Source organism: Anopheles moucheti, chromosome 2 (assembly GCF_943734755.1).
Source record: "Anopheles moucheti chromosome 2, idAnoMoucSN_F20_07, whole genome shotgun sequence".
NCBI classification, from domain to species: Eukaryota; Metazoa; Arthropoda; class Insecta; order Diptera; family Culicidae; genus Anopheles; species Anopheles moucheti.
The window spans coordinates 53,585,591-53,613,422 of NC_069140.1; the positions used below are offsets into that span (position 1 = coordinate 53,585,591).

The 27,832-nt window shown below is 42.4% G+C and overlaps 2 protein-coding genes across 2 annotated transcripts in view; both read left to right on the top strand.

The window, feature by feature from the left end:
• The window catches only part of LOC128299481 (autophagy-related protein 16-1), a 244,558-nt gene that overhangs the window by 180,443 nt on the left and 36,283 nt on the right, over nucleotides 1–27,832 (top strand). The window lies entirely within an intron of this gene.
• Nucleotides 23,405–25,921, top strand: LOC128299482 (alpha-amylase B-like). Its single transcript, XM_053035466.1, has 2 exons — nucleotides 23,405–24,938; nucleotides 25,031–25,921. The coding sequence occupies exons 1-2, from the start codon at nucleotides 23,460–23,462 to the stop codon at nucleotides 25,040–25,042; spliced, it is 1,491 nt and encodes a 496-aa protein (XP_052891426.1). The 5' UTR covers nucleotides 23,405–23,459; the 3' UTR covers nucleotides 25,043–25,921.

Consider the following 27,832-nt stretch of genomic DNA (forward strand, 5'->3'; position numbering starts at 1 on the left):
TAGGTGCCCCGAATTGGGTGAGCATTTCCGTACGTGTGCTGCGCTCCGGTTGGGAAGCGCTTTTCCGCGTTTTGATTAACTTCGGATTAATTGGAACCGGGTGATGTATGTGGTGGGCCATTGCGCAGGGGAGTGAGTTTACGAGCATTAGCGCGGTGCGGTGCTTGTTGCTTAGCAACCATTTATCAGCCAGCAAATGGGCCTAATCGTCGCGATGATCATCGCGCTCTAGCTGCTTGCAACCCTTAACGAAGGTGTGCAACACGTTTCCGTTTTGCTATTTGCCACACCGTTGCCTTGCCTTGTTGGATGGAATCAACACACCCGCGTTCAAAATCGTACGGCAAAGCAAACAAGCAGAACAACAGGCAGAACAGGAGACCAACGGGCAAACGAATTAATGAATGTTGGATTGGCCGAGTGTCGAAGGGCCCCCAGGACGATAACCAGCCCCCTAACAGCGCCTCATGCAGCACGGGGGTTGTTCGATTTGCATGAAAGTGCCATTCCGCACCGGTGGCATGCATGGTAGGCAGGTTTATAAAGAGATGGTTCGCAACAGTAGTGAGCAGTGAAATGGGCACTAATTTCATTGGGCTGTGGAGGTTCTGTTGACTCCGTGTTAGGATGGTTGCTGATTTGCAAACAATTTTCGGGAAGGAAACTTTCGTCATCATTGCATCCAACAATTGAGACCTAGCACCAGTAAGCACCGTTTGGAAAAAATAGAAATCGAAGTGTAAGACAATGTAAGGAATGTCTTTCATGTCACGTGCGAATGAATACAACGCGAGTACACGTGTACATACAACTAATGTTGGCGAAAGTATCGAAAATTATACAACGGAATATTTCGTGCTGCTTGTCGAGTCGTAGCGTCGTGATTTCGTCTCTGTTATTCTTATTTCATTTACCTGGTGCTCTTCTCTATAAATTTATGAATATTTTTCCCGAATCACGAGATACAGTCTCTATCTACTTCTAAGTCTCTTTCATTCCATTCATCAGGCCCAGTACCAGTCCTGTAAAAATGAAATACTTTGAATGTGGCGTTAAAAAATTTGTAACCATTGTTTAATACCGTATTTTAGCGTGTATAACGACCCCCTAGATGAATTATTCAAGATTTTTGGAAAAAAGGAAAATTATTTCTTTTTGTTTTAACAATTGGTATAATTTTATTGTTACATTTAATTTTGAATATTACAATTCACAATACTCTTTCATACTCTTCTTTTCTGTTTTCAAACATATTTTCATTGTCATTATCCCCGTCATCACTATCTTCATAAATTGCATGATCCTCAGTCCTATCCAGATTGTTAATGATTTCGCATTTTTGAAAGGATTTGACGACAATCGCTTCGCTGACTCCTGACTATGCAGTAAAGACCCATTGTCACTTACTCCATTCTTCTCTTAACATCGCCTTAAAGGGTTGTGGTTGCAGTTGACTGGTTAGACCTCCAGGAATGACTTCAAGAAAGGTTTTGCTTGTGCAACAATTTGTTTAACTTCTGCTGGTAGATGACCTCTAAACGCATCCAGTACTAGTATTGCTGATTTTTCATAAGAGCTCCAAGTCTCTTGTTCTAAACATTATTAAACCACAGATTCATCCCTTTCTTATCCATCCATCCTTTTATTTCAACAAAACGTCCTTTAATCCATAAAGCTAGAACGGAAAAGTTACTACCCTTGTAAAACGGCCCCCTTAATTAGACTTTGGTCATTTTTAACCTAAAAGAGGGTCGTTAAAGTACGCTAAAGTACTTTACTTTCCCAGAAAATTTTAACTTGTTTTGGTGCTTAGAACAAAGCAAAACTTGCACCTGGTGATAAACCTGATTTTTTTCAAGTTTCTGTTTTCTAATAAAGTTTAGAATTTAGAATTTAGAACTTTAGAATAAAATAACGTTTAGAATTGCTAATAGTTAGCAATTCAGGCCTGGTGCGTTACTTTTGGTAAGTTACCAATTCAACCAGGTATTTTACCATCATTGCATACAACTGCTCTGATATTTTAATATTGTTAATACTGCTAAAAATACTGGATATAAATTGAAGTTTTTTCCATGCTTTAAAATGTCATTTCGTATTATATCTAATGTTCTCCAGTTGTCAGGAGCGCTCAACCACAGTTTCATACATGTGACATAGTTAACAGCTGGGAATCATTGATCGAAATTTTCATTAATACTGTGTTTTTTTTTCGTTCACGTTGTGTTGAGATATGTTATGGTCATTTCTATAAAATTAAAATAAACATTTAACAATAGAGAATGAAAATGGTCTTTAATGTTTTAAATGTCGATTGATAAGATATTATTAATTAATTAATTTAATATCCTATCAATATGTATGAAATATTATATATCAATATTGTCACGATCCGGCGATGTATTGGTAGCGGTGCCGATGTTCACACAACAGGACCTCCGTAACAAGGACTGGCTGTGTGGTAAAAATAAATTGATACGGCCTGACCGTTCTAATGGAAAAACAAATATGTATATATAAGTGTAAAAAAAATCCTAAAGTTATGCAATCTTTACGAAATTCTTATTGTTGATGTTATTCGAATTTTAGGCGACATTAACGCATTAAATGCATATTTGCTTTGTAAGAATAATTAGTACCCACCATGTAGTACCCGTAACCCATTTCACAGATTCTACATCGCTGTAGGAATCCTACGTTGTTTTTTTTTTTTTGTGTAAGAAAGATAAACTCGGAAGTATTTCTTTCATGATCTAATTTTGCTACTCTACTTTCCATGAAAATAGCTACTACGCAGATTACGCAGAACCAAGCGCAGGCGATCGCAGAAGTGGGCCAAAATCTTTGTTTTTCTTGTAACGACCCCCTCGCGAACAGCTCAACACTAGCACCTTTTTCCCGCACGCACCTTCGAAATGCCTTAGCACACGCCTCGCCTCGTCACGTTGCTATCTGCGCAGGATCCCCACCGCTTTGGATTTGTCTTGGGGTGTAGATCCACGAAAGACAAACACGATGTCTCGGGGAGGGTAAAGGAAACAACGGAGAAGAATTAGCATTTATAGTGGAGGCTGGCAAAACTGGCATGGTATGTAAGGGCCCGCTCGGGGTCGGTAGAAGCTCGTAACATGCGCAACAAAGTAGTTGGGAAGAAATGCGAGATTATGTGACTACGCTTTGCCCGATGTGCGAAAGATAGCACCCGAAGAGTGCGTAAAACGTAATACTGCCGCTCGTGATCATGTCACGCTGATGTACGATCGTGTGCTGGGTGTTGAGTTTTTTTGGTGGAGCAGCTGTGAAGCTTTTTGCATCATTTTTGATTGTTCTCTGTCGGTGAAAATGGTTGTTGCTGTGTTCTCGGCATTTTTCCTGTTCCGCCCTATCGCTTTTGGGGCGGAAAAGTTGGGCACATTCTTGGGTGAAAATCACACATCGCTTGAGAGAGATAAATATGTCAGTGGCGTGAATTCTTCTGCTCAGCAAGAAGGTATGCACGGTATGAAAAACGGTAATGTGGATGAAGAAGATAATGTACACAACCACAGCGCCTGGCGCATAAAACCAACACGCTGAGCAAAACAAAAGGTGTCGGGTACTATTGTTTCTAGCGATCAAAAGGTATCATGCTGACAAAACTGCGTTACCACGCCCAATGGCGGTACAAGCGGATGGTAGCGCGAAGAGCTTGTGTTTTTTTTTACATTATCATGCCTGTTTCCTAACAACGGCATCACTTGACTCTTGCTTGCCTATTGTTTTACAACTCTCGACGACATCCCGTACTTCTTTGATGCCCGTTCCGCTTTGGAGCGAAAAAAAAAGAACTAAAACTCCTCGAGCATGCGTACACCAAGCGGGCAGGAATTCGTCGTTTGATAAATGAAGATCGTTCGCGTCGTGCCTGCATAGCCGTAACTCGATTTGCAGTTGAATGATGATCGTGATGATGTTGTTGTTTTTAATCCAATCACTCATGGCCCTTTTCCACACTGCTTCTTTCTGCCTGCCTGCCTGCGAGGTCGATTGTACGGATTCGACGGAAACGCGTGCCACGCTAAAGTAGAGCAAAACAAATGGGGTTGTTTTTACCCCATCGTCGACTTTTATTAGAGTGTGACCTTTCCTTTATGCTGCAACGGCGTTTGGTGGGAATCAACGCGTAGGGCGGCAAGGTCAACCGGGCAAGAGCTAGAAAAAGTGTGAATATCAGCGTTGTAATGATTGTTTGTTTTTGCTTGCACACGTACGTTGTAACAGGTGTACACTCTGTGGGCAACTAAATTACCTGATTGAATGGTTAGTAATAAAAACGGAATGAATTTATTTGAACGCATGCGCAAGGGTTACAGCGATAAATTTAAGGGCAGAAAAAATGCGTTTTTTCTCCATGCGTATACGCAACAGACTTCATTCATAAGCAGCGTAACCCGACAGTGTATGAGTGTGCCCACGTACAAAACGTACAAAAAAAAACTAACGTTTGTCCGATTTCCTTCTTTGTTCCGTTTCTCATTCAATCCCTTTTCCAGCATCAATGAACAACAAAAAAAACCGTCAGTTACGCCCAGCGTATTAAACACAAAGCCGAACCAAATGCACAGCTTTTTTAATAACTAAATTCATTCAGCCAAAAACTTCAGCGGTGTGTGTCTGGTTGCGCTTTATTTTAAGTTTTATCGTCTGCCCCCGCCGTGGATGCCGCATCTCGGCAGGCATCCGGTAGCGATCCACTTTTGCGGCGAAAAGGGAAGAAATGGGAAGAAATAAAAGGGGCTAGTACAAACATCGGCGGGTTCGATTGGACCACAAAATTATATATTTTCAGGGATCGCTCATCTGGTGGCTGGTGGATGGCACGGTGGTGGCCTAGTTTTGTGGCAGTTCGTTACAGTTAACTTTCGCTCCCATTTGTAGCACCTAGGCACCGAATGTGTTTAGCACCGGTAACAGGAGTGCAAGCGCAAAGCGCATCAATCAACAAATTTATTAAAGTGTTAATAACACAGCCGCTGGTTCGGCCCTTCAACTGCATACGGGGAAAAGGATTTTGCCTTCGCAACGTGCGGCCGCAAACGTGTGATTGAGGTTTTGCCCCGAGTGCGTAATAACTTGTTCCACTGGGAATCGAATTCCGAACGCAAACACCACGTCCTGTTTCTGGCGTGTTTCTGCTTGATCTTAATTGCGCACAGGAAAAACCTCTCATTTTTCAACATTGTACGTCCAGCGGGAGAAAAACATCAGGAAGTGCAGGAAAACGTTACCAAAGCGCCATTGCACTGCACAAACTGCACCAACTGCACTTCAAGCAAATCTTTACCACATGTGTGTGCCTAGTTGCGTGTGTCACTCTCGTGTTCAGCCCACCAATGTGGTCCATATCTGCGTACCGTTTTTGATGAGTTAACGAGAGCTTTCCCGCTTCCCGAGTTTAGCGGAAATGGCACAAAAGCTTCACTGGCAAGCAAATGTTGCACTGCATCCCTGCAACACTTCCCTTGCAGCCCAAGCTAGACAGCGGCGGCAAAAATAGCTACAAATGAGCGTTCCCACAGACGGTTCAGCAAGGAGGCGTCTTTAAGTGTTGACCACCATCGTTGATTGGGTGCTGTGTAGCATTTTGATTAATGGTGCAAACAATTTCCAGTCTGACGCTCGGATGATTCCGGACACATGCAAACGATGTAATGCGGGAGATTTGGACACGTGCTTGACGACGGTCCTACTTTAAGCAGCGACACTGACAAAAGCTTTCCCTTTTTTTGCACAGCGGACAAATACGTTGTGTAGACACATGGCCAATATAATTAGAAGATATTATGTTAATCAATATACCAGACGCAGTCCAACACAGGGTGTCTCAAACGTTTCAGAGCACAAATTGGATTCAGGTGCGTTGAAGTCTTTTGTAAGCGACGAACCTTTTTTACAATATGGGTTCGTAGAAACCCTGCTTTATTTTTCTTAATATCGCAATTTTCAAGATTCCCTACTCTCATTACAACAAACCTTCCCCCTGTGAATGTACTCCTATGGGCAACCATGGATGGGTTTGTCCCTGTGTGTAATTCCTAACAACAACGCGGGAAATATTGTTCTCGTGTCCGTTTTTAGATTCGCTGAAAGACTTCCAACACGAACGGGAAATAAGTAAATGATTTTATTATGAAAATAAGTAAGTAGGAAAGTAAATTTTCTACTGGAATGTGCGTATAAATCGACTATTTATAAATTACCACTTTTTACCATTGGTGACTAAATCAACTGACGTTTAAAATTAAATTTTATATCGCTTATTAACATTTTTTCGTTGAAAAAAGATAATGTACAGTTCGAACGTCCGCAATGCAAGAATCAGATAATTAATGGCGATTTTCTTCAACTGATCGAAAATAATAGCTCGAAGAATTAGATAGAAATACCTTGATAATGTTCACAAAATGCCATACTCTTCAACTGATTACTTGCGAAACATTCAAATCTTATTCATAGAATACATTTTCCGTGTAGTTTGTAGCTTAATGGTCACGCTAATCGCATTTGTAATGGCAGTTGATGTTTTGCAATGCTCACAGTTACATTACTTAACATCAAGTGCTCTTCGTTTTATTCTATTTTCCGACTTTTTAAAAGAACGATCACGATCACGATCACGACAATTATATGGACATTTCAGAAGAGAAGCTGCATAGTCTGAGCTATCGCATACGATCGACATTATTCCGCTACAATATCATTTGCTCTAAATTAGCTAGTAATGGAATCAGTATCATTTCGCTAATATTAGCCTTCGAAAAAGAAAAAAGTTTTTCTTTCGCACAAAACTTTCCTATTTCGATGTGTTTCCTTCATTAGGAGCAAGGTAACAGGTTGCTATGCAATGCCGCCCACAAATGTGCACTGGCTCACAAACCTCCCCCAGTGCAATTGCTGGGACCATAATTTAGTGTTCAGCTTGAATTCAACACCCGCCGAATACTGGAACCACGGCGGGTCCCCTATTGCTCGAATGCGCATGATGCATTTGGCAACGAACGGTACACTCTCACATTGGCACGAAATGATGCACTTGCCCGTGCAAATACTCACGGCACGGCAACAGCTTACTGGCCCTTTTTGCACGTGATATGTGCGCGATTTAGTCCTCCCGCTTCCTTCCTATTATGTTTCCTGCGTGTGTGTGTCTGTTATTCGAAGGGGGCACAGTTTAAACACCGTTTATCATTGCTATTATCTGGACCCACACTAGCTGGCAGGCACACATTTGCCGTAATACACGCTTTATAAACTCCGTGCTGCCGTTTTATCGGAAGCATCAAACCAACCCGCAAACCCCCCGCACCCAGAACCATCCACCCCATTCTCGACGCACGGGCAAGATGTCTTCCTTTCTTTCTTACGATGCCGATCCAGTGCAGCGCCGCACATCCCGAGCAAGTGTTGGCTGCTGATTGCCATTTATTTTCATTTATCTACGGTATAAATTACCGCCAATATGCAGCCATTGGAATGGCATCTGCAACACCACGATGGTCGGGCGAACGATACATCGATGCACGCCTCCTCCGCGATACCGGGTGTATTATTTTGCCTATCCCGGTTCCTGGTCCACGACGTCGCCCGGTTCGCCGTGTCGTCTCACACCTTTAACAGTATCCGCTATCCGAAGTTGGGCCAGCGTCGCCGTTGTTATATGCGCGTTGATCGAACGCCCCGTAAAACCGCATGAATCAAGAATACACACGCACGCACACGAATAAAGCTGGAGAGAATTCGTCTCGTGCCTTGTGTGTGGTATTCCGCGTGATGCGTAGGCCGAAGTGCACATACGGTGTCAAAAATAGGCATATTATTACCGGTAATAATAGCCATCGAGTAGCGCTTCCGGATGTCGGACCTTGCCGCACAGCGGTCCGTTGGGCGAAGATGCAGAAACATAATCACTTGGTAAATTGAATGTCAAATTTTATTCACAACCGCAGTAGCGAGACGGTGAGCTGCCATCTGGGGCACAGAGGGTTCCACGGAATGCCAAGTGCAAGGGCGAGGTTGACCCGGTCCCCCGGTAAAGGCAAGTGACTTACATCGCGGAACATCGCGAAACCGTGCGTTGTTAATGCGCCTACATTCGTCATCGACGGCCGGGCCCATTGTTGACCGTTGGCCCGATTGCTGCAAAGCGAGCGAACCTGTTCCCCGGATGCAACTAGACCGATGATGGTGATTTGTGGGCAAGAATAGACCAGAAACCCACAATCATGATCCACCCGAATGATACGGTTTTCCGAGTGGCAAGCATTGGCAGCCATTGTTGTGATTGTTGTGTGACGTTCCGATGCGACGTTAAATGATGATTAATGAAGTAATCATCGCTTGAACAGTAGCGGCTGCTGTTACCCTTTTTATCGTCGTATTTATTATGAAATTAACAGCTATTACCCAACGATCAAGGTTGGCGGAGGTCAACATAAATCATGCTATAATTAAGGGAAATTTAAAAAAGTAACAAAAATTAATGATTATAGGCAGAGAAAAATAGTAAAGGTATTGTATTTATGATGATACATTTTTTTACTACTTTTTGGAGTGAAAAAGTCTAGTTTAACTTTGCAAACTATAGCAAAATAATAAATGTTAGTTTCAGTTTTCTGCTACAGCCAGTGGCGGGTTTAACGATAAGCAAACTAAGCAATTGCGGGGGGCCTCGAGCTGATGGGGGCCCTGTGCTGACGGAGGCCCCGAGCTGAGACAGGCTGAAAGGATTGAGGATTTACCTTTTTCAGGAAGCGGGTTAAGCAAAAATTGGAGTAAGCAAGCTACGGGTATGGAGGTAAATTCAAGATAATTTTATAAGGCAAAGTCTACTGATCTACTGTTCTAAGAATGTCCCGATCTTGGGCTAGACCATTCTTCGGCAGGAGGCAAGCAAAAAATCAAATTACAGATCAGATCAGATCGTTGTGTGCACATATGTACACATCTAAATACAACGCAACCCTAAAACAGTTTTTGTGTACCCTGCGCAAACCATTCCCTTAACCTTGTAGGCATTTTTGCAGCTAAAAACTGTGCTAGTGCCGTGAAATATTTTATTTTCATTCAAAACTTATACACATGTCTTTCTTCTCCACACACCGTTGGAACAAATTACAAAACTCAATTTAAAAATTGCAAAACTCAACCTACAACTATTAAAAGAATTTCTGATGGACAGGTGGACAGCAAGACGCTGTAAATGTTTTTTTTTTTCGAGGTTTAAATGAGATAAAAGAAATATTAAAGAAACTTTCAAGTGGCAATTATGAAAACAATCAACAAAGTTGGAAGCAAAGACGTTACTTAAAACAAATGTACAAACATGATACTGCATTGTTAACAATAATATTATGGAATATAATTCTACACCGTATTTTGCATGATTCACAATTGGTTAACTCTTTAGGCATATTTATCGATGAATTGAGAAATGACTTTGAAACGGTTGTAAAGCAATCAACCGAACTTAGTAGGTTGCTATTTGAAGTGATGGATACTGACGATGAGAGGAAACGAGAAAAACGAAGCAATTAATGACGAATGATAACATGATGGAGGAATAAAAAATTACAGCAAAAGATAAATTTAAAATAAACACATTCTATGTAATTTGTGATCACATAAAAGCTGAGTTAATTGATCGAGCCAAAAAGTACGAATCTGGTTTAGAACCCTTCAGCGCATTATTTGATTGCAATATGAATATTCAACGCAGATCCCAGTCGTTGGAATCGTTAAAAAGAACATATAATGATGATATTGATGTATAAATGATAGGTGAATTAATGAATTAGAACGTTACTTACATTTCATGAAAGATAAGGACACAATTCAAAGTTCAGAACTGTGAACATTCAGGAAATGCATCAAATACACAAGACAAATGTCACGCACTTTCCTAAATATTGAGATATTATTGAAAATTTTCTTAACCATCCCAATGTCAAATGCTTCAGCGGAAAGATCGTTCTCCACTCTAAAACTTGTTTAATCATATTTGAGGAATACACTAGAAGCAGAAAAGCTAAACAATTTAGCACTTTTGTATGTAGAGCAAGATTTATTCAATCAACTAGATACAGAGAAAATTATTCAGGAATTCGCCATTAGCAAAGTCAGGCGCAAAAATATTTAGCTCATACTTATAGAAAAGTATAATATTTGTTACACAATTAAATACAATTAGTTGCAAATGAACTCCAAAAAGGATAGAATCAAATTTTATTCTTAATTGCAAATTGCAAATTTAAACTTAAAGAAAATAAACTCAATAAGTCTAACCAAAATGGAATATTTGAATTAAATGAAGGAAAATAAGGAACTACAGATATTTTCCATCTTTTTCAAATAAAACGTAAGATAGATTTAATAATAACAGCATTTTTATTAGGGGCCCTAAATCTATTGTTGCTCAGGGCCTGCGCACTCCTATAAATGCCACTGGCTACAACAGGTGCTTCTGTAAAATCTTAAATTGCATCGGTAAAACCATAGCATCTCTAAATGTGTTTAATTAATTTTTTCCAAGTCTGCCGGCATTCTTCTTTTAATATGAAAATCACAATGACGTAGGAACAGCTCGATCTGCATTAAGCATTAATTCCTGTAGCTACCTTCCACGTGCAGACCGGTGGCAATGTTTCTAAGCACAGAAACACACTTTTCTCGATCGGTAGCAACGCGATCTAGGTCAAAGTCAGCAAGATTGGCAAAACGCGCACGCTGTGTTTAAAATGTGTATGTGGACCTAGCGATGCGATAACGCTGGAAAATGGCTCGCAGCGGAACGCGGCCATAACGTCGGAATGCTTTCTGAACCGCTTTGCCTCGATGTAGTCTAGATCCGATTCTAAATTTTGATCTATTGTTTGCTGTTTCCTCACACATCCGTGGTGGCCGATCGAAGGGTGTTGATGTACTATGAGCTCGCAATCATTATGCAATCAAGATGAACATTTTGCGCTATCTCACACACCTTCCCCCCCTGCTGCTGATCGACGTCTCGCTTAATGTGCTAGCTGTATTGGTGCTGATGCTGCTGAAGGTGCTCGGGAAGGAATGGAAAGGAAAATGAAAAGAACTACACCTAATGTACCGTAGCGGTGCAATAGTTTGTGGAAAATCGATGATCCATAAACTTCACCACCGGCTACTCTCACACGCGTACGCGGCTCGAAGGAATGTAAATAGTAGCTTTTTTTTTGTTGTTGCCCTTTTTCACGATCGGCCGTCCGTCTAACAAGGTGCAAAATATGCAAACTTAATTTGTTTACCTTATTCGGTGCTTATTTGTATTTTATTATTGCTCGTTGCTCCAGATTGGTACCCACTTCACCGAGCATACCACCAAGGACTGTTGTGTGGAGCTGCCCCCTATTCTCCTCCCGGATGATCTCAAGCAATTGCAACGGTCGGTGGTCGGCTTTAGCGGTGGTGTCTGTGCTCTAATTTCTACCTCATGACCATTCTCTCAGACGCAGAGCATAAGAAACGTGTGCCCGGGAATGATCGTGCGCTTTGCTCGCCATGTCGGCGGCTAATGTGAATGACAGTGTAGGAAAATTCTTGCAAATTGCATCTTTTTTTGCATCCATCCATCCCCCGCTCGTAAAACGGGGTTGCACCAGGCAGCTAGGCTACAGCACACCGCTGCTTGGTACCATGAAAGTAATTGGCAGTGAAAACATTGCGAACCGAAAATTAAAAGTGTAAATAAACAAACATCGGCATAAATACTGTTGCGCCCGCTAGTGGCATACGGTGTCTATCTGCGCGGTGTAGCGCGTGTCCGTCGGATTGTTGTGGCTATGGTTACAAAGTTTCATGCCACCAGACAGACAGACCGGTGGGTTCCGAAGGAGAGAAGACCCCCTGTTTCTTGAGGAGGGGTGGTTTAAAAAATTCGAACGGCAGTTGCTCTTATTTCACGAATGTTTGCATGTCATCGACTCATGCTAATCAGCCTATAGCCGGGTAGAAGCGGGAGTGATAAATTGGAACGGAATTAATGGAACGCTAGCCGGGAATGTAATCTCAGCGGCTAAATGATAGGTATCGTCGACGGTTGTTTATAGCTTTCTGCGCACAATCTCTTCCCCGTGTAGCGTGGTACATTCGATTCCACATTGATAGTGGCTTCTTGGCATTTTATTTCGCTTTAATGCGAGTACTTTCTGCTGCATGTTATAAGATTATGAGATTTTTTTTAAAATACTACTAGAACATGACACACGCATAGAAAGTGTTGGTATAAAGTGAATTAGAAGTAGAAAGTGAAGTGAAATTTATTAACATGGAATAAAATCACTTAGCGTAACAGCGCAACCACCGCCGTTTGCCGAAGTGCTCGATTGTTTCATGCGTAAGTTCTAAGCCCCAACATAATTTCCGAGGCGTTACTACGACGCTGAAAAATACAAAGTGCTTACGCATTAAATTAACGACAAGCTTATGCAAATGTTGGCACACTTTCGTGCGGTGATAGGGGAAAGAATAGAAAGACGGAATTTTTTGCTGTTCTCCCACCAACACCCCATGTGCGCTTATCAGCCTCAATTCAGCGCATCTTGTAGGACACATGGTACGGCTCCGCATTTCCTACAGCCCACAGCCTTAATCGTGACTAGTCGCTGATACCTGTGGGATGATTTGAGGAAGATTAATTACCGCTTTTACCGTTGGAGTTTTATTTTCGCTCGTTTGTCCATCCTGGCCGGCATATCCGGGGATGGAGGATATTCCGCGATCGTTTCGCAGCACCCCACTGCATTATTGTGGGCGGCCCTTCCGAATGGCGAAAGTTGATAGTGCGAATGGTAAAAGGCAGAGGAAACAAGAAGTTGGAAAAACACATGCACATTCGTGCTTTAACAAAAAACAACAAATAACTACACCGGGCACCGGGCTGATCCTTATCCATCGCGGTTGCAGCATTAGAAAGGAAAATATATTTCAATGCAAAAGTGTGCCTTAAAACAACTTCGTTTCTTTTATGAGGATTTCTAGATATGTGCTGCTGCACCCCGATGAGGCAATGTTTTATGGCGCAACTCAGGTGGTTTGTGCCGGCAAAATTCCATGGGCACACGTTTACAAGAACAAACAAAAGAAGCAGCGCAAACCTTCCGGCAAACCATCGCATAAAAGCGGCCCACCCCCCCCCCTTCGCATATGCTCTCATTGATAACCTAATAAAACTCGCAGCTGGAGCACACGGCTAGATTTATTTGGCCGGGACTGGTCCTAACATAGATGTGAACTCTTTTTGCCTTCGTTTGCATGAGATCATCACTTCCCCCCCGGAAGATGAAATTAAGAATGCTTTATATTCCCCCCGGTGGGGTTTTTTTTCACGTTTTCCCTCCTCTTCCCTATCGCTTTTTACCAATCCTTTCCTCTCGCATACTCGCGCTTTGACCACTATGAAAATCCGGTGCTTGTAACAGGTTACTCAAGCCGGTAGCTTCGTAAGTGAAAAAAAAAGCGGCCAGGGCGGCTTAGCGCACCCCCATGAGCAATGAGGCATTTGCAACACCCTTAAACACACAAACGCATGCACATGCGGCGCACGGGTGTAAAGTGAGATGAAATGCGTGGCATTTATGATAAGAAACGATTTATCGGAAGAATTATGGGATTTACGCTGCGCCGCTTCTTGTCCCGCTTAAACGTTGCCTTCCCAGCGGCAGGTGAGCAAAGAAATTTAGCATCTCTCGAGAGACCCGTTTATACCCCCGGTACCGATTGATTGCTTTGCGCTGTACCGAATACCGGTTGCAAGTAGTATTGATACAAGGCAGATTAATAAACCGATGGTATAGCATCACAATCGTGTGGCATGGTATGTGGAATATGTGGTTGCAGTTGCCAATACAAGCTGTTCCAAGATCGGTTGTAGTTAAACTTTTTGGAACATTACTTTATGTATCGCGTTCGATGCAGAACACTCTTATCGGAACACAATTTCGTCGAGTTGTGGAAACCACAATACGACATTGTTTGTGTTTAGACGCAATAATCGCAATAATTAAAAGTAGTTTCCAAAGACGAAAACTGGCCTTTGTGATTTAGCAAAAAAAGTAAAGTACGTGATCCTCACAATAAAAATCGTTTTATTAGTTGTTTATCATAAGGCTTCAATTTTTTTTCGATTGTACGTTGCAAGCTAAATTGTAAATTTTTGTAATCTCAAAACTGATTTTTCGAAAAAAAAAACACTAAAATGATAAATAATTTCGTTAATCTCATTCAGAATCCCATTAATCCCATTATTGCCTTCCTCAAATTACTCAATTACTCAAAAAACTCATGTCAGCTCTAGCACCTCAATCATGTTTATGATGGAGCTTTTAATGTGCAATGTGTAGCACCAGCGTTAAAACCTCTTCTTTTGTGGCTTTTCAAACACCAGTAGTGTTGCGAACACAACGGTTAGGTTTGTGAAAAATTGTAACTTATCATCTGGTATCGACTTCGCTGGCTGAAATAAAGAAAATATTTGAGAAAGGCCCGAGGCAAGAAACCAGAGATAAGCGTAGATCATAAAACTTTGAAAATAAGCAGAACCACAGTGCGATCGAGAAAAATTAGACTTCAAGTGGAAAAACATGTGCAAGCGGCATTATTTGAGAGTAATAAGCGGGTACCGTTGTCCTGCGCAATAAAACCCAAAATTTACGAGGTATTGGGATCTGAGATGCACATGTGTAAACAAAGATGCATTGAGCATAGGGCTCATAGGGACCACAAGCCGACACTGAAGGAAACGGAATAACCGACGATTCAAGCGCTTGTTTGGAAAGGACCAACGCACAGATAACCAACTTATCCCACGCACAGAACATTCACCAACACATGTAAACACGTTGTTGTGTCGCAATTCTTACCAATACATCGAAACATTATTAGTATATAAGCAACACAAAATTGTTTAATAAAGTTAGATTTAACTCAGAACCGTAACGGAGAACGTCTCGACTTTCGAATGAATTTTCTTGATCTCTCCTAGGATTTGTTTGGAATCTCATCCGGGTCTTCTGCCCTCATCCGAACTGTTAAAGTTTCAATGATACACTTTTGCTGATAGGTTCCTACGCACCGAGAACACTAGCGGGAAAGTTTAACTATCATTTGAATACGATAACACCATTTCGGGCAGAAACCCAATTCTTATTTGTTTGCGGTAAAGCTAGGGACTTTAAGGTCATCCCTTCGCGTGACCTTCCGGAGTTTTGCCGTCAACAAGTAGCGTTGGGCTGCCAATACCAATTAAAGACGTTAATCTTTGATTTGATTTAATTCGTTCGAAGTTGTTCTGCGTTGATAGATACGGCATACAGATGGAATTTGGTACGTTTCTCTCCCGAAATTCTGTAAAATGTCTAAGGGAGAAAGGTGTTGTCTATTAACAATGGTTTGCAAATTGATTTTCTAAATTGCTGATAACTTAGAACTCGATTCACTAAAAAATTTAAAATCACTAAAAAATTAACACTGATTGTATTATTTCGATACATCATGCATCAAATGAGCCCATGCTAAAACGATGATATTACAAATTTTGTTATATTGTATTTTTTTCTATTTGCACAATGCGAGCAAATAACGAAAACAGTAATAATGACAATAATGAATAATAAGTGCAGTTGTCATCGTTGATCCTTCGTGACAAGTATTTCTTCAAATGATTTAATGTAAAACACACTCCTGCATCCTGCTTGGTTTCATGTTACCAATGTTTGCAAACACGTATAAAGATGAACGAGGACATATGATATGATCTAACTCGTTACCCTCATCCGTTGCGAAGCAATTCCATTTATCGGTATTTATATCAAAACATTTATAAATTACTCTTGTTATTAATATTATTAGTATCGCGTATTATTATCGCAATATAACCAGCTTAGAAGCCGAGTTCGAGTTTCTTTCCATTTTTCTACAACCACAACTCGAAAGGCGGTACGGACGTGCGAGTTAAGCGATCACTTCTACTTCATTCATTAGATCCCAACGAAGCAGCAACACGATCACCTTGGCCACAAGCGTAAGATCATGTCTTTGTCGGGAAAGAAGCAGCCGATGAAAACAGCATCCTTAACGATCGCTCGAGAATAAATTGAAATTAACACTCGCCATTTGCTTTCCTCCCCCCCTCCCCCAGTTTGCCTTTCGAACCAATTTTCTAGCAGGATGTTGTTGTCCGGCGCCATCGGTGCTGGTGACAAAACTAGTCTGTGTGCTTTCGTTTTGCTACGAACGATGAAACGCAGATCTATTGCACATCGTGCAAATAGGTTTCCGATATCAAGCATTGCCCAACATTGCCGCACTTCGATCCACATTCGATCGATCGCCTCGGTGAAACTTCAATCTGTGTCTTCATCAACAGTTGGTCAGCATGTCGAGCCTAATGCTGCCTTGTCACTGCCCCATGGCGCGTACGGTTTGATAAGATAAGTCAAGCTTTTAGCACCCGAGCACAAGCTTCAATGCGAAAGGAAGCATCGGGAAGTGGCTGTCTTCAAGTTTGTAATACAATCTTGATCGCCAACCGCGCAGGTCTGCCGTATGCAAGCGATTTTACGATGCTGTCGATCGTTCGGATTTGTTCGATTGCTTAACATGACACATGGTTAAGCGAACTCTGACAGTTGAATCTCAAAAGCGGATAAAGCTAACCATTAACAGGAAAACAACATTCACGAGACAAATCGGAATCGACGATATTAGTTACGATTCAAATTTCTAGCTTCACCTGGGTTTTGTATCAACTAGTCCGATCGTTTAGCGGATGCAGTCATGATGTAAAACATTTTTCGATAGCAATTGTTAAAAAATGGCCTCATTTAAATCTTAGACTAAATGAAAATTATATAAACATAAGCTAAATTAAAATAAACAAGAATTTATCGTAGGGAAGTTCCATAACATTAATGTCTTGTTCTTTCTAATGTCACTATCGCTAAGATATTGCTTTGTGAATGTTGATCTGATTTTGCTGTTTTGATGGTTGTGGTTAGTCGTATATTGTATTGAACATGTTCTTAACATGCGATAGTTAGCATACATTTCACATGATTTACGATGTTTCCCAATTAGTCGTAAACATGTATTATCTTGAATATAACTTCAAATTGCACAGTAACTAACTGTGTCAGAACGGCCGTTTTCCAAAGCTTACCAATGCACTGTAGCAATAAAACTGTTTTACCCTCTCATTAGTTGGGTGCTAACAGCAGTAAGAAAAAATGTACGATAAACAAAAAAACGCTACAAACCAACGCCAACGGATCGATTGCAGAAAATACGATCTTCCCTTCCCGGGTGATGATCCCACAGTCGAGCGAAAGCTATGCCTCCTTGATTAAACCAGCAGGAGCCTGACGTTTCTGTACAGCGTCGCTAAGAAACTTAATCGACACTGGCACATTTTCTCTAATCCTTGCTTCCACTGATCCAAATTAGAAAAGCTGTACGATTTCTTTTTCTTTATTGTGTGCAATGTTGTTCCGGCGGGGAACTGCTTTTTGCCCTCGAGTTCAACTGTACGGATAGTACGAAATGAAATCGCACCCGATGGTTCACTAAATCACTTGCACTTCGTTCGATCAAATCGTTCATTCCAGGTGCAAACTCGCCGAGTGCATTGGTAGTAAAAGTTAGTTAACAAAAAAAATCACGTTTGCGCTACAATGCGCGCAGACCCGCTACTAAACCTCGCTACAGCCCCGAATGACGGTGACGTCTTCAGGAACGTTTGCTTTCGAGTGGAAACGATAAATCACAGACATGCCTTTTTACTGCTGTTCCTCTTATACCTGGATAGTCTGACTCATCGCGAACAGATCGTGGCTGGAATCTGGCATCGTCCACGATCCGCACTGGATGGAACTATTCGCAGCGGAGCCTTGGGAACAATCGGTAAAATTGAAAGAAGAAATAAATTATACGCTTTCAATTGGAACCATACGTCAGAAGCGCGGTGTAATAGCTGGAAGAGGAGTACAAAACTATCTAAACGTTTTCTTCATTGCAATTATATTAGCGGACACAGGTTGGTGCACTGTAGCCGAGAGCTGCAGCTTGGGAAAAAATACGTCCACCACTAATCGCTGTTCGTGAGCGATGAAAATCAAAATAAGAAATTGTGAATGCTTAGAATACGCAAAAATACTTTAATGTCGTTTTCTTTTTCTTACGAGGTCCGTGCAAAATACAAAACAACACATAAAAAAAATGATCATTATCAATATTCACAAATTTTGTCCAATCAAGAAATGTATATTCCTTTGTGCGAAAATCCCTGCCTCGCAATGTTGTACGTCTTCTCGTGGTGGGAATCGGAAAATGAAAGACATTCCTGTACAGAAGCGACTTTCACTGTTGGTACCGTCACGAGATCTTTTAGATATTTACTGCACAATAGTTTCTGCGCCTTATGATCAATGCTAGAAATCGGTTTCTGATTTTTGTATTCATCGGACGGTAGCTTTTGTGCCGAAGGAAATTAATAATCATTTTATTGCTTCATTTGTATAACGTTCGAACCATTCAGACGATCATATGTGATCATCGTTCGGTAAGAAGATTCGATGACACACTTTCAATCCCTAACAATCACATCAGCTTTATAGACCCTTTGCACAGTAGCGAATAACAGTAGCGGTTGTTTTTTTTGTTACATGGTATGTAACTTAGAGATTCCATACCGATACTACTGCTATTCCGAATCACAATCACATCGGGCAGTGCCCATAATCGCACGCACGCAAAGCAATAGATGTGTATCCCACTTTTCTCGACCCAAAGCATAATCTATGGAGCTAAAACTGCATGGTTTGTACGGTAGCAAAATAAAAAGAGTCGGACCATTGAAAATTAAAATAATTAGAACAGTGGGCAGGCATCGGCACACGCCCCCAGGCCTCTATTATTAATCCAATTAGGGGAAGAGCCCTGGGAAGAATCTTAACTGGATTGGCTGGCTGGCTGGCTGGCTGGCTGGCTGGCTGGCTGAATGACTGACTGACTGACTGACTGACTGACAGACCGACTGGCTGACTGAATAACTGAATAACTCTTCTTCGCTCGAAGCTTTGCAGCTTTGCTACATTAGGTTATCGATGGCTGATTGACGATTACGACGATGATGCTACACTTCTGTCTGTTTAACTATCGTTCGAGCTGCATGTGCTGCTGCTGTGCATTCGTGAATGGGTTTGCTAAAGCTTCTGCTCTGCTGTCTACTGTTGCGTCATTTACAATTGAAACAGTACGGCTCTAGATCGTCCACTAAATTAATAACGAATGAAAAACTCATTTCTTTTCCGCGTGTCCATCCGTTCGTGGGTGTGGAACGTTTTCATGGTCCATGTGTTGCTACGATCAATCGAGCAGAGTTGACGTCGAACGGAACTTTTTCATTGCATTGATTTTGCTAGCGAGTCTGGAAGGGACTGGTCCCGGTTTTCCAGTTGCAGACAAGCTGCTCGGCTAGTGCAACAAACGATGAACCGTGGAGCCTCGCTTGCGCTTGCGCTCCAGACGCGCTAAACCGCCATTCTACGCACTGCGCACGCGAAGAGTATAATTTAATAAGTAATTAATTTAATTATTATTTGCTATACAACAATCTCGATCGGTATCGGTGCATCTTCAACCCGAACGAGAACCGTACGCTAATGGAGAAAGATTCATTTACTTGTGCAAGCGTGCGGAGCGCTATGGATTATTTGCAGACTGGTACTGGCAGTACGCGTTGGTGGCCATTTACAACCACAGACGATCGCAGGTGGTCACAACAGCTCTGCCACACGCACACTTCAAATGATCGATCGATTAGCTTGCTGAACGCGCAGAGGTTAATTTGAAGCATAATCGAAAATTAAAAATCCTACTAGCTGCCTCGCTTCTATGCTTCGCACGGAATGGAATCACATTCTGACGATCGCGCCTGGGAGTGTGGCAAACAGTAAAGCACAATTAATTGCATTTTGCATGGCGGTAAATAAGAAAGCGCCTTACGCCCTTGTGATACAATACCGATGCCCATCGATGCAGTCGTCCACCATTAGTTGCCGCACCAAACGGCAAATCAGCGCGGCAACATCGCGCTCCGCGACCGATTGGACGTCCTCGATTCCGCCTCTCTGAAGTGAATACTATGCCAAGAGTAAAAGGGGACTGAATATGTGATTTCAGCCGTCACGATCTGTGTGTCACAATACGCGTCTCCGCCTACGAAAGAGGCAAAAAAAAAACGTCGACTGAACAGCTTCCCGTTAGTTGGTCTGGGAAATACGCGCGGGAACACCACTCGCCGAAAACATTACCTAGCCCGACCCAGAGACACGACCAGTATGCGGCAGCCACGGTTTTTGTTTGTTTTGCGCTCTCGCAAGCAGAACACGGAATCGTTGCTGGTGCCACGGAAAACCCCTGGCGACCTGCCGCGGGTTGCTCACGCGGACCTTGTGTGACGCGCGGAGTGCACTCTTTAATTTCTTCCTTTTTCGTCGCTAATTGAAACGATTATCGAAAGTTTATCGGCGACTCATCCGTCCCACTACCCCGATATGGGTATCGTTCGATTTCGATTTCCCCACGACGTGTGCCGCCGCCGTCGCCATCGACGATTGCTGTTGTTGCTGCCGCCTGCTCCGGTAAGAATTGCTTATCACTTACCGAGCGAATGTGCGATCCATCTTTATGGATGATAACCCCTTACTTCTGCACAAATGGGAAAACAAATCTTGCGTACACATATTCACGATTCGTGCCATCGCATTTCGAATGAGATCGATTATGTTTCCTGTACTCTCACCTCGGGTCATCACCGGCCAGAGTCTGGTCATCATCAAGGGTCATCATCGGCTTTGAAGCCTGCCGTTCGAGAAGGTTATGAGAAAAATGCATCGGGGATGAGGTTAATTGATTAAAAACTTTCTTTCACAGTAGTGTGTTTGCTTATTATTTAATTTTTTTGTAATCTACTTCACTTGAAACAAATTTTAAAACGATCGTTTCATTCTTGTTAAGAATAATTGAGATAATTTATTTATCTAAAAATTGATCCCTAACAACAACATGTTTTATGTGTTTTGCTTTAATTAACCAATTAGATCCTTAAAGTAATCGGCTAGCAGCGGGGCCCGTCTTCACACGACAGGACCGGTAAAAAATCCCATCCGGATCATTCCCCTGTAGCAAGGACTGAATATGCGGCTACGTGGTAAAATAAATCTAGTAAGCCATTAATCTATCCTATCTCTCGATATTTGAAATTTCCCAATTGGCATAAAATGGTCGTTACGCCAAGAAGAACCCTCAGTTATTGATTGGAAATTGAGCGATATTGTATTGTGTTTTTGGGCGGGTCAAAATAAATGACCACAAGCTATCAAATTTATTATGTTAAATTAAATGAGGCTTGTGCATAATATAAGCATAAGGAATGGTACATACTTGCTTACATATCTGGTGCTACAATCGCTTCGCGGTCTAGGCTTGCTGATCTTTCTCTGTTCATGTGCACGAGGACTTCACAGACTGGGTCGTCCGGTGTCATTCTCAAAACATGTCGGACTGGCGAGTCTTATTCTCCATAAGATAGCAAGAAAATTGTCCAGCTCGTCGAGTTTTTCATTTGCATCGGCTCCTCCATTTCCCTTCCACACATACGGGACAAAACATCCTTTTAAGCATCTTCTACAAAACGAGGGTTTTGACAGGTTCGGAAATAGTTCATGTTAAAGGAATAGTATAATATTCTTTGTTTTATTATTCGTTATCTCCTGATATTCTAATAATACTAATTGCATTTATACAAATAAGGTATTGAATAATTTGTCCATAAATGATGTCTTGACTTCGATGACTTAAAATTATACTAAAATGTTACAATTTTATTTTTTATGCATGCCAATTTTTGGTAACCGAAAAAATGCTTTCCTAAGAAAAGAAAAAAAGAGCAAAAGTAATGTTGTAAAAATAGTTCCTTAATTTATAGTATTTAGGTAAATACTCCGAAAAAACAACACTAAATGATTCACAGTACTTATGTTCCATGAATCAAAGCGATTATATATTTTTTAGCATTTTAGTAAGATTTTGCATGCCAAATCATTCTTACATTGCATAAAACAAGGAATGTTTGTTTTAATTTATTTAAAATTAAATAAAAGAGCAACAAATATAACGTTTAGTGAAAAGTATTTTTCTAAACATTTCTTATTGCACACAAGAGACTAAACAAATAGCAATTATTTAATGGAACTGGAAACTAATTGCATTTGCACAATAATTGTAATCAATTTTTCGCATCACTCGCTTGTAATGTTGTAATGATTACCAGATTCAAAGTCTGGGAAATGTTCTAGAAACCCACGTGCCCTAGCTGAATTGAATCACAATACACTTAACGACTTGGGGACATTCTTTACGCGAGTCACAACAACTTTATGATATACACCACGGATCATCCAGGAATGATAACATAATCACTTTGGTGGAGCGTGATCAATCATTCTTGAATGGCGTGCTAAATGCTCCCGAAAATCCCAGATACACAGAGAGTAGGGCATTCGTAGTACTATAGGTTTACCCCCTATTGGGAAATGTACGTCGCGGGACCAACACGACGCATTCCCTTCGATTGTATTATGCTATTTGTTATCGATCTGCTTATCAAGATCACTGTAAAATAAACCAGCGATAACTAGGTTTGGTCGAAAGATTACTAACCTTACGACCAAAACCAGTGATTCCCGTGTGGGGTACGGTGGCAATTAACAGCGCCTGTTTTATCTTATCGAAACATAATATCTGTATCAAAATGGAATGGGGAGGAGAAGGGTGCTACTAATTATTACCCACCTTCTCTAGACTATCTTTAATCGTGCAAAGGTTGTTTGTCAGACTGCACGTCGGACGCATCTTCCTAAAAACAATCACGATCAGTTAAGGGTCGAGATTCCAGCGACAGCGTGTCCCCCTCGCTTCCTCGAAGATCTTCCATTCTTTGCTGAATAACAGAGAAGTTGATAAGACGCATACATTGGCATGGCTGTAAATATTACCGGATGAATTGTGTGTAACATGAGAATCGACGCAGAAACGCTAATGTGAGGAAAGGCAAGGTCACAGCGGCGCATATGTCGGTACTGCTCCAGTACGCAAACGAACACACTTGAACGTCGCGTAGATGAGTTGATTGATATTATGTTTTGCGGTGATAAGAAACCACCGGAATGCAATCGTAGTGGTCTTGGGGTTCAATAGAGAAGCTATCGTTATCAGTGTGCTGGTACCAGCGGTTGTATAAAAGCTGTCAAAGTCACCATCAAACGCTACAGTTTGGACTTCTGTTCCAACCGGCTTAAACCTTCGGCGAATCAAACAGTGACAACGACACTACCGAAATGCGTGGCTTTGTGTGCATGCTGCTGACGGTCCTGGCCGTGGCAGTGAGTGGCCAGTTCGATACACACCAGTGGGGCGATCGTAGCGGCATCGTACATCTGTTCGAGTGGAAGTGGAACGATATTGCCAGGGAGTGCGAAACCTTCCTCGCACCGAAAGGGTACGCAGGGGTGCAAGTGTCCCCACCGACTGAGAACGCCGTCGTATGGAGTCCTCCCCGCCCGTGGTGGGAACGTTACCAACCCATCTCTTACAACCTCAACACCCGGTCGGGCAGTGAGTCGGAGTTTGCGAGCATGGTTAGCCGCTGTAACGCGGTAGGTGTACGCATCTACGTCGATCTGGTCATTAATCACATGGCTGCTATTAGTACGAACGGGGGCACCGGTGGATCGACGGCAAACGCTGGGGCCATGGACTTCCCGGCTGTGCCATACGGCGCCAATGACTTCAACCCGGTGTGTTCGATTACCAACTACAACGATCCCATCATGGTTCGTAACTGTCAGCTGGTAGGACTGCCGGATTTGAACCAGGGCAACAATTGGGTGCGTGACAAGATTGTCGAATTGATGAACAAAATGATCAACTATGGTGTTGCCGGCTTCCGTGTGGACGCCGTCAAGCACATGTGGCCCGGAGATCTGCAGGCCATCTACAGCCGTATGAACAATCTGCCAACGTCGCACGGTTTCCCACCGAACGCTCGTCCCTTCATCACGCAGGAGGTGATCGATCTGGGCGGTGAGGCGATCAGTAAGAACGAATACACCCATCTCGGTACGGTTACTGAGTTCCGATTCTCGGCTGAGATTGGACGTGCCTTCCGCGGACATAACCAGCTTCGATGGCTCGTTAACTGGGGACCCGAGTGGGGCTTCCTGCCTTCTCATCTTGGGCTCGTTTTCGTTGATAACCACGATAACCAGCGCGGCCATGGTGCGGGTGGCGAAGAGGTCCTCACGCACAAGGTGCCCAAGAACTACAAGATGGCAAACGCTTTCATGTTGGCTCATCCCTACGGTATTCCCCGCGTCATGAGCTCGTTCTTCTTCAACGACGGTGACCAAGGACCGCCAGCTGACGGTGACGGCAACCTAAGCTCCCCGATCATTAACGCGGACGACTCATGCGGCGGTGGCTGGGCTTGTGAGCATCGGTGGCGCCAAATCTATAACATGGTTGGCTTCCGCAACGCTGTATCCGGCACCTCGTTGAACGACTGGTGGGACAATGGTGGTAACCAGATCGCTTTCTGCCGCGGTGGACGTGGTTTCGTCGCATTCAATCTGGAGGGCTATGATTTGAATCAAAGTCTGCAGACCTGTCTACCGGCGGGCACGTACTGCGACGTGATCTCGGGCAGCAAGTCGGGAAGCAGCTGCACTGGCGCTAGCGTCACTGTTGGTGGAGATGGTCGTGCCAATATCTTCATTAGCGCCAACGCCGACGATGGTGTCCTGGCCATTCACGCCAATGTGAGTATCCTCGAGTGGAAAAAAGTTCTCCCGCAACACATTGTCCCTGCTCAGTTGATAATATTATTTTCTCTCGTTATTCTCTTTTACAGTCCCGATTGTAAGGATCCCTTGTAACTTAAGTGTAATATTTGCACTCCACTAATGAACTGGATGGAATAAAAGTACAAATTTTAATAAAACACACGTGCGCAAATGATCCGCTCTCTGTTTTATTATTATTCTAACTAATTCTTCTCTTTTATCGGCACAAAAACCTCAAAAGGTTTAAGCATTTTTCCGGATGGGATTTATCCTCGATCCTGTCGTGTAAAGACCGGCGTCGCTACCAATACACCACCGAGTCGCCCCATTTTCTAATCTATTACCATGTCTCAAACCATATCGCCGCATCTGCCTAACACGGTCGCTTATTTCCAATGCCCTAATTATTGTGCAGGACGGTTCCTTTCTCAGTTTCCAGCCGCCTGAACGATCATCTGTGGTCTTCAAAACCGAAAGTAATTCGCCTTACTTTAACAAGTGATTCCGGTTTAAAGTTAATGCCAACAATTCTTCTTCCATTTACCGTCTATCATTGGCTATACATTGTGTTTAGGATCTTTAACCCAATTAGATAAACAAAAAGAAAATTCAATATCCAATCTCTTACGCTCGAAAGGGCAACCGAGTGATCATGGATTAATAAAAAAAGCAACTAATAGTCATTAGGTCCAGGGCGATCGGGTCGGAATTTGTTAACCTAGCGAGCACGAGGTTTTGGATTCTGTGTATAATTTAAATGTCAAATGCAAATCACAGCGCTTCTGTGAAGTCGTCCATCGCTTGCAGATCTGCTACCTGTAGCAGCTCTTGTGAAACGATATCTTATCCCAAAGCAAAAAGAAAGGACGTCCTACTAAAGTTTGTATTTTTTTATTTCTACCTCTCGGTGCCTCGACACCGCATACCGAATGAAAAAAAACGGATCGGTATCAATAAAGAGCAAGACACAAAACCATCAGTAAATGAATGAAAAGTTGTTGGCTCATTGTCTCGACAGTATTCGTCAGGCTTCGGTTCTGGGCATGCGTCGGTAGTAAGGCTGCTACTGTGCGATCTTGAGTCAGTTAAACATCGATGGATCCGGCAAAAAGTGGGATGCGCTCACCACCAGTGGGAGCGTGCCCAGGGATGCGAAATGTGAACAGCCAATTGAGCGTCTGGTGCGTTTTTCATGCAGTGGGAAACAGGAGGAACGGCGGACTTGTACGTCCCTTTTCGAAGGGTTCCAGAGATTTAATCAACCGCGCGCTATTAATCGTGTGAATTGGGTTAAAACTGACCTTACTTCTTTGCTGGCACCGAACTGCGCTGGACAGCACACGGTGCAGGCGCACATCAACCATTCACGGGAGAGATGGTTTTCCCCTCGTCCGAAGCCACGCTCAACGTATCGCATGAAGATCGCACCTTAATTGTTCGAACCAAGCGTTCCCACCTTCCGGACATAGGACGCCTTCAAATAACCATTCGAGAGGGTGGATGGTGTAACTCGAACCTTCGAAAAAATTGATCCTCTCTGAATGCTTTAGCACAATGCTCACGTAGGTTCGGCAAAGCGATTCGGAAAATGCAACAACAATGCCATAATTGGTGGAGAAAGTTTTTTGTCTTCTTATACGCCGTACCATCCCGAACGTGAAGAAGAACCTTTGTTTTTTTTTTTCTTTTTGGCAAGTGTCAATCATCGAAAAATGCCCCTGTTCGGCCAATCTTTTGCGATGTACGCTACGAGATGGATGAGATATGTAATTATTGCTCCTTCAATTGTTGATAAACATCGACCACTTATATCGTTACTGGTGTTGGTGTAAATGTATGTTGCATATTAAACGGGAAAACAACTCCCATTCTGAACGTAACAAAATGTAATGTATGATATTGTGTCAACTCAACAACATAAAGCAACATAACGGGCCAACCCAGATGATATAAAAAGAAAACATAACAGAATAAAGCAGTTATTTTCAAAATTTTGCGATAATATGGTTTTTTTCGTGTGCCATTGAAACATCACATTTGTTTGCTTTTTCCCGCTTTAACGCTTTCCTTTTGGATTCGACATTCAATGTGAGAAATTACATTGCACGTAGAGGCGAATATCATACAATGGTTAACGGACAGTAATTGCACTGTTCAATATCAATATAATAAGTAACGTAATATGCGCCATCGTCTTCCAATCCATTATCCTTGGCTTTCTTGCGGACGTATCAAAGGCCGTTACTCCTTCTCAATCCACACCTCCTCTGTCCATATCCGCGACCTAAAAGGACTTTACGTTTTGGGTCGTCCAGTATCATTCTCATGACGTGACCAGCCTACCGTCAGGTCCGGTCAGATCTAACCCGCTTTACGACAATAAGTTCACCGTAGAGCTCATAGAGATCGTCATTGTAGCGGTGCGATCACCTATCAGTACGTCACCCCTGGGAAAGTTAGTAGGGCTATTTGTTAGCTAGGCCACTATTGGTACCACCATCAACTTGACATTCTTTACAATAAAAAGATACAATGAAATAAAATAAAATAAATAAATAAAGATACAATAAAGAGGTGACAGGACCGAGGAAAAATCCTATTCGGATCAAACCCCCGCAGCAAGGATGGACAATCCTGGCTACGTGGTAACCTGTCCATCTGGAGAATCGGAGCTTAGAACAAATGACGTTAGAGGGCGCCACCAGCAATGCAAAAAAAAGGGCTGCATTTCGAGGATCGAGCCTTTTATTCCTGTTGCAATCGAGAAAAAGACCAGTTGAAAATTTTGAACGTCTCTGATTATAAAAACTGTTAAACTGTTAAACTGTTAAACTGTTAAAAATCTACTGATAAAATTCGTAACATTTGCA

Excerpts from the sequence above, each read along its gene's own strand:
- LOC128299482 (XM_053035466.1), top strand. The coding sequence starts at position 23,460 with ATGCGTGGCTTTGTGTGCATGCTGCTGACGGTCCTGGCCGTGGCAGTG.